Source organism: Taudactylus pleione, unplaced genomic scaffold (genome assembly GCF_031769625.1).
Source record: "Taudactylus pleione unplaced genomic scaffold, aTauple2 ptg000117l, whole genome shotgun sequence".
In the NCBI taxonomy this organism is placed as follows: domain Eukaryota; kingdom Metazoa; phylum Chordata; class Amphibia; order Anura; family Myobatrachidae; genus Taudactylus; species Taudactylus pleione.
In genome coordinates, this window is record NW_028284519.1 from 409,931 (window position 1) to 424,913 (window position 14,983).

Below are 14,983 nucleotides of genomic sequence, written 5' to 3' on the forward strand. Positions count from 1 at the left end.
GGTTTACCCTGCAGATGTAATAGTTGTGTACAGAAACAGCTGACATTTTACCCAGTGCAGGTAACAAAGGGTCACAGGAGCAGCAGGTGGTTTTGAGCATACACAAGGACAACACAAGCCATGGAGCAATGCAGACATGCAGGATATAGTAGATAAGGCTCCAAACCCCAGAAAGAACCCCACTGCTTTTTCAGCCTACATCCAATGTGTACATGCTATTTGGACACCCAGTTGGACTGATTACAAACAATTAATGACAGCGTTGGTAGGAACAGGAACATGTACACTAATAGAAGGCCTGCCCAATGAGAATCATGAAGATATAGGGGTTGTGGGAGCAGTCCCAAATACAAAATTACAGAAGACAGAAGCAAGTGGAATTCAGTATTTAAGAAGAATCAGAGTATGGTGTATTCAGCAAAGGGATACTGTTCCAGCAAGACCAGATATCAAGCAAGGAAGAACAGAAACTGTCAGGCAATATTATGACAGACAAGCACACGCAGCATCAGAGGTTGTTCAAGACAAAATTTCTGAATGGTTTGTCTGAAGTCGACAGGCAACAATTATATCAGACCAGGCCTGAAGTAGGAACTATGATGGTACAAGCTCTTATAACGGTTTTGGAAGGTATTGAAGAGAGAGAGAGAAACAGAAAAACAACGTAAAGCTAAAGAACAGAAACCTATTCCAAAAGGTAACAGTGTATGTAGTGCAAGAAGCTCTGAACAATCCATTAGGGGCTATCCCAAAAATAAATAACAGACAATACAGCCAGAGAGTACAACTTACTTCTGAACAAGTGAGATCACAAGGACTTTGTTTTTTTCTGCAAGCAAAAAGGACACAGGAAAAGGGACTGCCCTAAACACAAGACTTGGCAGGAAAACAGAGACAAGGAAAAAGATACTGAAAAGGAAGCAGGCCATCCAGTGTGCCTCCCACTTTCTACTCCAGAAGAAATGGATATCACCAAAAGGTATTGTTACTCTGAGCCTACCTTCTGGAGAAGAGTACAATTGTTTAATTGATACTGGAGCAAGCCGAACAGTTTTAAGAGATGAGGAGGTACCTGCTAACCTCTTAACCCCATTCAACCCTTACAGCCACAGGTTTAACAGGATCACCAACCCCTTTAAAGGAAAGTACTCTAACAATGGTAAAGACTGGAAATGAGCCTATTGAAGTCCCAATAAGGTTTCTTACTTCACCCACTTGTCCATATAACCTGTTGGGAGCAGATGTCCTGTTCAAATTGCAAGCTAACATCATGTATACACCAAATGGGGTCATCATAATAGCCGGAGGAGACCAAAGACTTAAAACACAATTGAGGCTGCAGTAGGTTTCCTCGAAGCAGAAGAACAAATGGAAGAGCTTTATTTAGTATGGCTTCAGCAAGTCCCAACACAGGTCTGGTCTAAAGTGAAGAATGATGTGGGACTATTGACTGTCAGCCCAGTAGTGCTGAGGCTTAAACCAGGTACTCAACCTATCAGCATCAAACAATACCCACTGAATACAAGACAGACAGATTCAACTATATAAAGATTCAGGAGTATTAAAAGAATGCAGATCCCCATGGAGTACCCCATTATTTCCGGTTAAGAGGGCCATCCCCGGAGAATACACAGGAACACTTTAGGATGGTTCATGACCTCAGAGAAGTCAACAAAAGGTTGGTGATCAACATACCTATTGTTCCAAACCCACACACCCTGCTTAATATACCATCAACATCTCAGTGGTTTACTGTCATTGATTTGGCAAATGCATTTTTCTCCATACCTATTACTGAAGAAAGTCAACAGATATTGGTCTTCACACATAACGGACGTCGGTATTGCTAGACAAGATTGCCTCAAGGGGGTGCCTCCAGTCCATCAGAATTCTCAGAAGCCATGAGCCTGATATTGCAGGGCTGGAGACCTAAGTGGACAACCACACAGTTGATTCAATATGTTGATGACCTGTTGCTGACCACATAAACTGAAGATCAGTGTAAAGAAGAAACATTATCTTTACTATCCTTTCTGGCTCTACAGAATTGCAGAGTATCCAGAGACAAATTGCAAGCAGTACAAAAGAAAGTTGTACTTTTGGGACACTGTATTGCTCATGGTACAAGACATCTTACAATCAGCAGAATTGAGGCCATACAAAAAGCACCTCTTCCAAAGACTATAAAACAGATAAGAGCTTTCTTGAGTCTTCTAGGATATTGGAGAATGGCTCTGTTCTGCCTCTCTACTTATGCAACCTTTTTATGATGCCCTCAAGAAGAACAAAATGAACCTATCAATCCACAGGAAGTTCAAGAGACTGTCCAGGTACTTAAACATGCTATTACAAGCACACCAGCATTGGGACTACCAGACTATCGTAAGAAGCCTTTTAATCTCTTCTGCCATGAAATGAAAGGACATGCCTTAGGAGTTCTGACTCAGAAACATAGCAAAGGCCAATGGCATATTGGCCCAGCTTGATCCCATTGTTCACGGAACTCCGTCCTGTATCAAAGCAGTAGCAGCAATTTTAAAGGATAATGTCTCGGATATAGTCCTCGATCATCCACTTGTTCTTCAAGTACCACATTCAGTAACAGAAATTCTCAATCTATCCAAAACAAAACACTTGTCAGCAGCAAGATTGACTAAATATGAAGTGGCACTACTCAGCTCTTCACATATGACCATCAAGAGATGTACTCTTCTCAATCCAGCCACTCTCCTCCCTATTGATGATTCAAAAGAGGGGAATGCACAGGAAAATTTGAATGAATCATCAGACAAGGGTATCACATACTGAAGCATATCTCCTGAAAGAGTAACCCAACAGGATGAGACTGAATATGTAGATACTGGATATTTGTCTGAGGATGAAGAAAATGTACACAAAATTTTTTCCTCATAATTGTCTGGAACTTATGGAGACTGAGATGAGTACACTATTTAACGTCACAGAAGACTGTCTGCCCAATGCTGACCTTACCTTGTTTGTGGATGGGTCAAGATACTTTGTGGATGGGTCAAGATACTATGTGGATGGTTCACCCAGAACAGGATATGCTGTTACCTCTCACCATGAAATACTACTTCAGGAAGCCCTACCAGCTCACTGTTCAGCACAAGAAGCTGAACTAAAAGCCCTAATAGCAGCCTGTGTTATGGCTGAAGGACAAACAGCGAACATCTATACAAACTCAAGACACGCGTGGGGAGTTCTCATGACTACAGCCCAATCTGAAAGAGTAGGAACTTCTTGGGCTCCAATGAAAAACCCATCAAACATGCAGCTCTTACTAGACATTTGTTTTCTGCTTTATATTTACCTACTAAAGTGGCCATAATCAAAATTCAAGCCCATACCAAGGAACAGATGCCAGAAGTCAAAGGTAATGCTTTTGCAGATGCAGCAGCAAAGGAGGCAGCCCTGAGGGAGTTACCTGTCTGTCTGGCCCAGTTGGAAAATACTACAGAACAATCCCCACAAGAAGAACAAAAAGAACATCAGGATACTTTCCAGACTCTACGCAGTTCCAGGAACAAGCTACACAAGTGGAATATAAGACTTGGATTAAAATGGGAGCATCCCAGTTGACGAACTAATGTGGTGTGTAGGAAGCAAATTGTGTTAACCAACAGCCCTATACCCAGCTATGTTGTCACTTATACATGGTCCCACTCATCTAGCCAAAGAACCTATGACCAATACAGTACACAAGCATTTGATAGCACCAGGATTTAACATGGTAGCTACAAGATACACTGCAGCTTGATGGATATGTGGACTTCATAATCCAGGACAAAAAGGTCAAGGTACCTGAAAAACACACTCCAAAAGTATACTACCCGTTTCAAAGACTACAAATGGACTATAACCAGTTACCAAAATGTGGAACATATGGAGTATGTGTTAGTGGTTACGGACATATTTAGCCAGAAGCTTGGCTAGTAACCAAAGCAACAGCCAAAACAACAGCAAGGATATTGATCTCAGAAGTGATATGCAGATACGGAGTACCAGAAGTCAGAGTCAGACAGGGGTACTCATTTTACAGGCAAAATTATGCAACATCTCATGAAAGAAACAGGAAAAACCTGGTTAGAATGTCTACCATTAGCGTTATTTTTTGTTAGAGTTAGACCAATTAGGCCTCACAAGTTGTCACCATTTGAAATTTTGTTTGGGAGTCCACCTAAGACAGGATGTTATTTTCCTCAGCAATTATAGTATAATCATGGTAATTTAACTGATTACATGTGTTTTATCGCAGATTCTAACTAAAATGCATGTTCAGGTTTTTTCTTCACTTCCAGATCCAGAGTCTCTTGCAGGAACTCATATTTGACATCCTGGAGACTTTGTATAGTTGAAAAGATGTGTACGAAAAACTTTGGAACCCAGATATGATAGTCCTTATCAAGTACAGTTGACAATGCCTAGGAGGTGTGAAGCTGGAATGAAAAGACACCTGGGTACACGCATCACATTGCAAAAAATTTACTTTGTCCATTGAGGAAGTGAAATGAAGCTGTATATCCTTTTTATTATTATGTTGTGTTTGGGCAATTATTACTTATGCCTGGACACCTGGGGAAATTCTGCAGAGATTGGAGCAGAAGGACTCAAAAGGTAAAAAGGAAAATGTGTTGATGTACCGATGGTATTGGAACAGAAATTATAAACTCAGAACACAAGGCACATTTCAATGTGCAGCAAAGGAGTCATGTTTGGTGACCAATGTAACTATGATGGGAGGAGTAATGTTTAAAGAACTAAGAACCCCTTCCATGAACACTTTATCATTTTGGAAGTTTGAAAAGAATGGTACATTTTCTGTAACCTTCTGGCCAAAAACAATTTGCTGTATCTTTGCCTCAGAATATCATACAAATTGGCAGATGGTCAAATGGATAAGAGGGGAGACTGAATACAATATATAGCCCCTTAACAGATACACAGATACTACCCTACTATGCACCAATGCTAGTATTGGATCTAATAGAACTTTATGGGTGGATGGAATACATTTCATTCATAATTAGTTGTCCATTAAAAATGATACCATTGTACTAGGGGTGAGCGGATTCGGTTCTACTCTGTTCCGTTCGGATTTAAAAACCGAATCTTATTGGCTATCAGCTGTCACGAGTATTGGATAGCCAATAAGATTTGGTTTTTAAATCCGAACGGAACAGAGTAGAACCGAACCCGCTCACCCCTACATTGTACCTGTACCAGCCACCTGTACAAAGTTGGCAACCAGAAGGCAAACAACAAAATACATGTTTAATTTTACCTTTCCCAAAAATCCAGATTGCAGGGGAAATAGAAAAAGAAGAGAATGGTATGATACCTTACTGGGTGCCACAGGTACAGGAGTAGGACTGTTAAACAGTATAGATATAGAAACACTCAGGGAGAAAATGAGCTCAGCAGGTGCGGTAAAATTGTACATATGCAAGCTGATTAGAAGCCTACTGTATACAAGCCAAAGCTACAGCATATTAAATTTTCTCATGAATATTTACAGGTATACAATGCTTCATTGGTTGGACAACTAAACTTGGATATAAATATCATCAAGCTGTTTAATTGAACATTGTGTAATATGCAGGTTATGGCACAGGTGATGCAGAAGCAAATTACGCAAACATATTTTCTAAGTTAGAGAACAGGGTTTTAGAAGGTGCTACTAAATGCTTCAGGTAATCAGTGGTTAAACTGAGATAGTATGTCAGTACAATGTGATGATTATTCCTGTTCAGGAGTTATAGAGGTATATAATATAACCAATGTTACAGTTGCATGCAAGTATTTGCTATTGCCTGTCCCATTATATAGCCCTTCAGGAGGAACTAAAATGTGGACACCAACCTGTTGGGAACATATAGATCTAGGCACAAATTTAACATGCGATCTATCCCTTTGCATATCTACATCTCAAGGGATGGTATGTAATCAGCATCCTACATTTTATGAACCTTGCAAGTTGGATCATCCATACAACTACCTGTAATTGGGCCTTGCATAATCCTGAAAAAGGTATGTTCATCGAACTAGGTCCCCAATTTGTCTGTTATTAGCACAAATCAGTCAGATCTGAACCAGTTGGGAAGGCAGGCGCCATTCTCAGGGTGTATGTATAACATTTCATCCTTAGATTGGAGAAGACATACTTACATATTTTTTAAAGATGAAGAAAAAACTGTTCAGCTACAGGAATAGGTTATTCCATAAATATAGCAATTTCATTTAATTGACAGCCCCTCATTGATGCTGTAAACAATACACAGCAATTGGAAGAACATCTTAAGAAAATTAATTATTCAACCAATCGTGCCCTAATGACTACAGTAGAAGAACTGAAACATCTGGCCACTAGACTCAAGGATGGATTAGAATCCAACTGGTGGTACATGTTTGTACATGGCTCACCGTCACTGAACAAAGCTACAAACATATTAATACACCCATTAGTGGTGATTGTAATCATATTATTTGGAATTATTTGTCATATAGTTTTAAGAAAATTATACAAAAGAACAGAACAAAAGGTTGCCCTTGAATTTCCCCAAAATACGGTATACTCCAGTAATGGGTTAGGACACTAGGGTTTAGACCCTGCCAGAAGTATTCAGAAACCAGCAGCCTGGCTTTTAGTAAAGACAAAGAAACAATAACACTTTGTATTTCTGCACAGGATGATAGAGACTGATTGGTATGTGTCAAATGACATACAGTATTGCTCTTCTCGCATGTGGTCCTTATGATAACATGTGAGGAAAGTAGGCACTAGCAACTAAATCCTCTCTATCGTCTTGGTGTCTCAGGTAGATTTTTAGGTGAATGTTTTATTCAAGAGGGGTTTATGAGGGTATTCCTATATGATTTTGTGATTAAAAAAAATTTCTATATGGTTTATTAATTCATCTTTTTCTTCTGCTTTAAGTAACCTTTTTTCTTAACCGTGGTTCTATTCGGGTTCCGGACTAGACTATAGACAGACAGTAATTAGTTAGACAATGTCTAGATAGACACCAGATGTTAGACAAGGATAAAAGTTCGAGTCAGACACACTAAAGTTATACATGTAAAGAGTTCGACAGGGTCAAAAGTTCAACATGAAAAAGACACACAAAAATGGTCGACTTTTTTTTTTTTTTTTTTTTTTTTTAGGGTTAGGCACTTACTGAAGGGTAAAGGTGGCCATACACGGTGAGATTCAAAAGTTGGTCAGATCAGTTGTACGATTTCCCTTGAAAATTCTTCCCTTCAGATACAGGACGATTTGTATTTAAAATGCAACTATTTCACGTAAGACCCTATGATTTGATCAATCACATCACATAATGTGTGTCAATTCCTACACTATCAGTTGAGATCTCTGCAAAACCATCTGACCTGCAATCCAACTAGACGACGGCGGGGACTCGCATCGGGGTCGCAGAAGGCTCAAAATACAACTATTTTCAAATGATTGGTCTGTCCAACCTGTAGAAACTGCCCAAATCGTGTGATCAATCATCCAGTGTATGGCCAGCATTAGGGTTAGGCACTTACCCAGACTGAGCTACAGAAAAAAAAAAAGTGATTTTCCCTCCAGCACACTGCAGCAAAAACAAAAATACTTGAATCCTACATGATAATAGAAATTCAGAGGTATTGGTTTACATACATTTGCAAATATATGAATAAGCGCTGGGCCAAACGTCAAGGCTCCTCTATACCAGCGTCCCTAACATTATGGGGTTCACGTCTGAGACGCAGGGAACCCCAAAGAATCCAGCCAAGGACCATCCCCAGGGCATCACACGAATAATGGAAAAAAGGGTGAAAGTGAAGTGCAAAGTATAGTTGTGTAAAGATAAATCAATAAGTGTTAATGGTAAGGGGTTAAAATGACATAAATAATAGACAAATAGAAAGGTGATAAAAAAATATCTATGTGAATTAAGTGGTGATGCCCTGAAAAAAGGCCCAGCCAGAGCAAGCCTGGGGGCCCCACACCCAAACGCTCACCCCAAAATAATTGTTGCTACCTAATAGTAGCACCCACTCTGGGTCATATAATTACAAATTAATGTACTGCATAATAACAGTACATGTATAAGCTGAGAGCAGACTCACCTAGAAGGTACCCCAGAAACCTCCTAATGGCACTATTCAGACCAACACATCCTCCCAATGCTGGCTCCTTTCATGCCTCACAGAACTACAAAAAAAAAAGTATGGTGGTCGCTCACATCAACTTAATGACATTGCACAGGTGCTCGTAAAGGGTGGGGTTTACACTGAGCTACAGAAAAAAAAAGGGATTTTCCCTCCAGCACACTGCAGCAAAAACAAAAATACTTGAATCCTACATGATAATAGAAATTCAGAGGTATTGGTTTACATACATTTGCAAATATATGAATAAGCGCTGGGCCAAACGTCAAGGCTCCTCTATTAGGGTTAGGCACCAATGGGAGGGTTAGGTTGAAGATTAGGGCTATAAAAAAAAATTTTTAAATTGTCGACCATTTTCATTTCGAACTTTTTACATGTCTAACTTTAATGCGTCTGACTTTTGTTTGTGTCAAACTTTTTTCCCTGTCTAACTATTGACTGTTTAACATCTGGTATCTATCTAGACATTGTCTAATTAATTACTGTCTATCTCTTATACCACATCCATTCTATTCCTTAAGAAATTATGCATTCGATTCTTGCACAAGGTTACAAAAACCTCAGAACATGTTATCAGGAGAAATGCCTATACTCAAGGCCTGTACTTCGATGTTCACAAAACAATCAGCATTCATGACATGAAACCACAGTAGAATTTGTCAATACACCATCTGGGACATTATTTTGTTTTTGTTCGTAATGTACCAAGTATTATGTTCATAAATCACAAACCTTGAAGAAAGGAATATTAAACAATTCTATGAGAATGTACTTATGAAATTTGTTTATCTGAAAAGTTATGTGATTGGCTAAAATCTGTACCATACCCCTTTTATGTTTTCAATAAATATAGTTAATATCTGAACGAGCCCTTAGAAGTAGTTCAGTGCAACTTAAAAACTCACACTTGTGTTAAGTGCCTTTTCTGCTCTCCAGTCGACTGCCATACTGTTCTTAATTTTCAGATCCTCAAAGAACATTGAAGGTGGTTGATAAAAGGTGCTGGGACACCCCAGTACCCAGTCAGGCGGCTGCAGATGAAGACCTTCCACTGGTGCAGCCCTAAACTGAACTACCAGAGATGGGAGAACTCAAGGCCATTTTGTTCCATGGAATTGGAGCAACTAGCAGCCCATGGGATGCTCTAAATCTCTATAGATCACCAGGCAAAATAAACACAATACTTTTTATATATTTGGTAAAATAATGTAAGTTCTACAGCAAAAAAAGAAGGGGGGAGGAGCAGGTGCACACTATAAGCACTAAGAATTCTAATGATCAAAAAAATGTATAATAAACTGCAATAATTAACATGGTTTTAAATGTAAGGTTTCTTAGTACGTTTGGCCAAAGCGGTTTGCCCACCTGCCACGGCACGGCGAACCTTATATAGGTGGGTCCCTAACATCTCTAATACTGACACACCAATTCATTTATCTAGGACTTACCTATAATTTTTTTTTGATCATTAGAATTCTTAGTGCTTATAGTGTGCACATCACATTCAATATTAATAATGTATCATGTTTAATACTAGAATGTGCAGCCCAGCCCCTCCTTTTTCCTGTGTGTATATTTACGGTACATTTTAATTGCTCCTCCCAGTCTGGATCTTCCTGGGCTGAGTGGAGTAAGGCAAATAAAGAACAAATATATAATGAGGGTATGTATGCGCACACAGAAGCACATATGAGGGGGGAATATATATGCATCTGTAACCACACACATACACAACCGAGCGCTATGATATAGAACTGTCCAACCAAACAATAACCAATAGTTACCTTTTGCTGCTCACCTAGAAATGGGGGGTGCTGATCCCCCACAATTGCAGACAACTAAAAAGGAAGAAAGGGAGTGCTGGGTAAAGATGATAATTTAATAAAAAAAAAAAAACTAAATAATGAATAGGTAAAACGATCATAGTAAAAAATGCATATCAGCATATACAATCATAAAACACACCAGGAAACCATTAGGATCCTCTGGATTACAAGAGGTCCACATCAAATTAATACATAGAGCATTTATTCCTCCGACTCAACGGAAATACATTTCGGGCTCCACTGGTCAATGTCCGAGGATATCTATTGACAATGCATCTTTTAGTTATGCTTTTTGGTCTTTTTATAAGGTCAAAAACTTCTGCCATAAGGTGTTATATTTTATGAATCAAACTTTTGATATTAATCTGCCCTTTTTACCTATCCCAATGTTATTTGCACATTTCGAAGCATGGAAAGACGGAACACGTATACAGCATATTTTACCACTCTTAATCCTTATAGTCACGATAGCAAAAAAGCTTATACTTGAAAAACTGATTAAGAGGACAGCTCCTTCCATTGAAGAACATAAAGCAAGGATATTAGAACATATCTATTTTGATAGGCATAATGCTCTGATATTGGACAAGGTGTGCGGAGATTCTATACTAAGTTGGAGCCGTACCTTCTCACTCTCCCATTACAATTGCAGACTCGTATAAACAAAGTATTTGAAAATACGACCTGGTATTTTCTCCAACATGTTGTATGACCTAGTGCTATATACCTTGATATTTCCATTTGATCCTTTCAATATCCAGACATATCTGATTGGTTTAATAGTATTGGTAATACTAATGTCGCTCTTTATTTTTACATCGGGTATTTTTCTTTCTCCCCTCAGACTGACCTCCTTCTTCCTTTGTTCCTATTTTCAATCTTTTTGATAAGCTCAGCTGATAATATTGTATTGTATTATGTAGGGAACAAGTTTAAAAAAAAAAAAAATTCCTTATTTTGATAGTATATGAGGTTATATCAGTTTCAAATATATTCATATTTATGTTGTCACTAATAACCTTGTGAATTCTTCAGATGTTTCAATAAAAATGTTTAAGAAAAAAAAAAAACATACCAGGCTAGCGAGCCGCATAATAGTCATAAATGAATGTAAAATGATGGGTCTCCAAGACAGATCTATTGGAGCAAATTATCACACAAAATAATCCTGTTGGAATTGATGTTAACATCTGCAGAAGTTAAAGATAGGTTGGTTATGAGTCCAGCATATTTGCAGATGCTGTTAGTAAGCAAAGCCTGTAATCTCCAATTGTATATAGACCCAGCCACAAATGATATGTAATAAAACATGTCGCAAGCACTGTTAATAAGCAAAGCATGTAGTCTCCAATAGTCTACTTGGGGGTCGACAAGGATGGGTCAGGTGTTTTTAGGATTGCAGGTGCTTGTAACAGGTGCGTTTTTCACGGTTTTTAAGACTTCACTTTAGAAACTTTAAAATGGGTGCTAGCACCCATTTAAGTACCCCAAATTTGACAGGACTACTTATTTCCATCAAAAAATACAGCTTAATGACATTCTTCACCACTTGTGCAAAGACTCTTATAAAACTATAACTAAAAGTACCCCGAACAGTTTTATTAGGGCTATTCAGGCACATCTACATTGATCCCCAATGTTAGTGCATCTTTTTGGGGGTTTAGGCTGGTTTCCCCAATTCTGACAGCACTTTCCGCCTGTCCTGAATTCGCCGCTTGCCATTCGTGTGGTTTGCAATTGAATACGGCGAATAGCGGGGAAGCGCGCTATTAGTTTCCACGACCAAAACACGAGATGTCGGCAAAAAGGGGAAACTTTTCCGCGGGTGCGAAACTAATTGAATACGGCCCTATATGTGAACACAATTACAAGTGATGTGAATTCAGCGTGTTGCCAACACTAAGTCAGCAAAGCATGCAGTCTCCAGGTGCAAGGAGTGCAATCCCAGTCAAAGCAGGTGGTCTAGTGAAGCTGTCTTATAGCAAACATGTGTAAGTCTCCGTATTACCCGATAACATGCCTGCCATCCCCGATCAGCGATGGCCAGCCGCAACACTGCGGGACTGTTCAAGTGGGCGGGGTTTGGAATCCCAAAGTCCCAGTCAATAAATGACTGCTGCCGTGGGTTGCTCTTGTATCACACCCTTAGGGCAGATACCTCCAACACGTGTTTGTGAGTGGGTCCCAAAACAAACCACAAGCAGAGTGTCCCGTAGCGATAGGACCTCCGAACTGCAGTCTCCCTCTGTGGAGTGGAGAATCGCGGCTGTGCGAGGAGTCTGTCTGCTGCTTCTACATCTTGGTGTCTGTAAGGCACTTCGTGGTATGCTGAGGTCACCTGACATGATTCTCAACCTATCAAGTGGGTCGTTTTCATCAGAGGTCATTCTTTACATTGACAAAGTGTTTTAGTAATATCCCATTCTATGTTCAAATTATGAGGAGGCAATCTATGACAAAGGGACATAGACTCAAGAGAAAAGTATAATTTATTGTATTCATGCTATGCCAGAAAAACTAGATAGCAATATAAGACACTGAGTACCCATTTAATAAAAATCTCATTCCATGAGGGGGAATTCAATTAAATGCAATGTTGATTAGCGCCAGGAATGAGTTCCCGGAGCAATTCAATTGGCCACGCTGTTGACCCCGAATAGAGGATTTCTACTCGTACCCTCCGGAGGTGTGAGCAGAAATCAGACGAAGCTAGTGCAGAGATGCTGGTTTCGGACTTTGCGCATGCACTAACAGCATTGCGGCCGGCACTTAAGTCAGAGAATGCAGACTACAGTGACTAAATACCTGGCTTAGGGCGTTGTAACACGCATCTCCGGACTTAAGTGCAGGGCGCGATGGGGACAAGTGAATAGCATCAGGAACTCATTCCGTTCAACCGATTGTATTGTGCATCTATATGGAAATATTTATATAAAGATTCTTTCCCACTATCAATTTTTTAACAATATTATATAACTAGATGGGTTACAATTTGAACATTTCACCTCCTTCCAAAATGATCGCCATGGCTGTGTTGACCTTTTTGTGCGTCAGAGGGTGTACAACTCAATCACCTAAATTACTGTTACATATCAAATATGACCTATGTTGTAAATAACTGATAGGCTAATGCACAATAAATCAAAGTGCAATGAAGTTTAACATATTTATTACAATGTTGAGGCACAAAAGGCAAACATTTCTGAATTAAAAACAGATTTCGGACAAAAAAATAAATAGATTCCGATACACAAGAGTAGGAAAACCTGGAACATGTATAGAAATTTGGCAGTATGAGCTTAAGAAAAGACCAGATTTCTTACATTATTTTTTTTCAACCTAAAGTGATCAGGAGTAGAAATATTATACTATTACATTATGTATTAGAAAGTTACTATCCGTAGGTAATCACCAATATTTTTATTACTTAGATGCTGCAGGGCAGATCTTGAACCTATGAACCTTGAACCTCTATATAACACAAAAAACGTAGTTGAATGAAACATTTATGAAAACTGTGCAAACGTGTGACCATTACTTGTGAGATCTGATTATTCTTCATGTCTGTTTACAATATTTGCTAATCTTCAAGATTTCTTCTAAAACGGAAATGAGGTACAAAGTGTAAAGGACCTGACATATCTAAATGCAATTTATGTAAACACCAAACTTTGTAAGCTATTCATGTATCATACACGAACAGATGTAAACAACTAAGCTGTAAACCATCTCTTATAATCACTGTGGAACTGAATTGTGGTTTAGAGTGCTAGTGATACACAACAAAATCACAATGCGCAAATGTTTTACAGTTCTTGGACTCAAATTTGGGCACTTTCACAATATACAGTAAATACTTTTCTGATGGCACCGAAGTACATTTTCACATGACTAGCTTTGTGTTTCTCACTTCGTTAATTTAAAACAGTTTTTTTTTTTTCTTTTAACTAAAGTCACTTTGAATAAAACAGTACTTGAGAAATGACATTTTACTCAAAAGGTATAAGAAGGAAATATGTTGACAATCAAATTTTCTAACAAATACAGCCAGAGAAAAAATACAATATCCAAAAAATTGTAACATTGGAAAACCTCTCCTAGCAAAGCAAGTGCATTTATATGCAACATAACATAAGTCAACGGATGAGGGCTAATCAAAATGTAGATACTGTATATAAATTCACTTTCAGGGACATTTGTTGTGCTTGCCCTAGTACAGAAAAACATTTGTTCATTTACTACATTGACCACAGTGCACAAAAGGCAGACTTTACACGCCTCAGAGGTGCAGGTTACACACCTAAAAGGACTGTTTTGATGTAGGATATAGTGGTGACATTTGACAACATTGCAATGTGCTCATTCCCTGGAAGCTCTAATAAAGACACTGCCTGTTTCTGACGGTGCAGCCATTTACGGCACTGTAAGGCACTTTCTATGTTCACCGTCCCGTCTCCAGGTCCATATATTACGTTTGGGTCCTTGTCTGGGAAAGAATCATACTGGAATGATTCAGGGGTGTCCACTCCAGTTCCATAAAGGCAATGTACTGGAACCCCCGGAGGAGCAAGAGACGATATAAGTTCTTGTGTTTCTTTCCTCATGAACCAACCCTCCTGGAAGCCAATGTCATTGTAAAACTTCTGGTAATCCTGTAGGGTGTAGTTTGTGCTGGGTGTACTTACTAACACTTTGTCAGGGGACCATGTGTTACTATATGGAAGGAGCCAACTGGTGGAGACAGCAGAGCGCTGTTGGTCACGGATCCGCAAGGAACTGATCACCGGAATTCTGTTATTGTCCCCTAAAAGGCAGATTTCAAATTTAAAAAAAAGCCCAGGTACAAAAAATATATAAGTTTAAAATGAAAAAGTCTGTATACATGAAGTATTGGTTACTGTAATCTATTACAGAACACTGGTTTACAATAGTTTAGTTTAAACAAAGACATACCTAAAAATGGAAAGCACTACTGTAACTGT

The 14,983-nt window shown here is 39.0% G+C and overlaps 1 protein-coding gene across 2 annotated transcripts in view; it reads right to left on the minus strand.

Annotated features, from left to right (window-relative positions):
* Positions 1 to 13,153: 13,153 nt before the first annotated feature.
* Positions 13,154 to 14,983, minus strand: part of PLA2G15 (phospholipase A2 group XV) — a 29,547-nt gene continuing 27,717 nt past the window's right edge. For both annotated transcript variants that reach the window (XM_088471831.1, XM_088471832.1), the window contains exon 6: positions 13,154 to 14,805. In XM_088471831.1, coding sequence (XP_088327957.1) covers positions 14,294 to 14,805 — 512 coding nt within the window. In that variant the 3' untranslated portion in view covers positions 13,154 to 14,293. The remainder of the gene's footprint in view (positions 14,806 to 14,983) is intronic.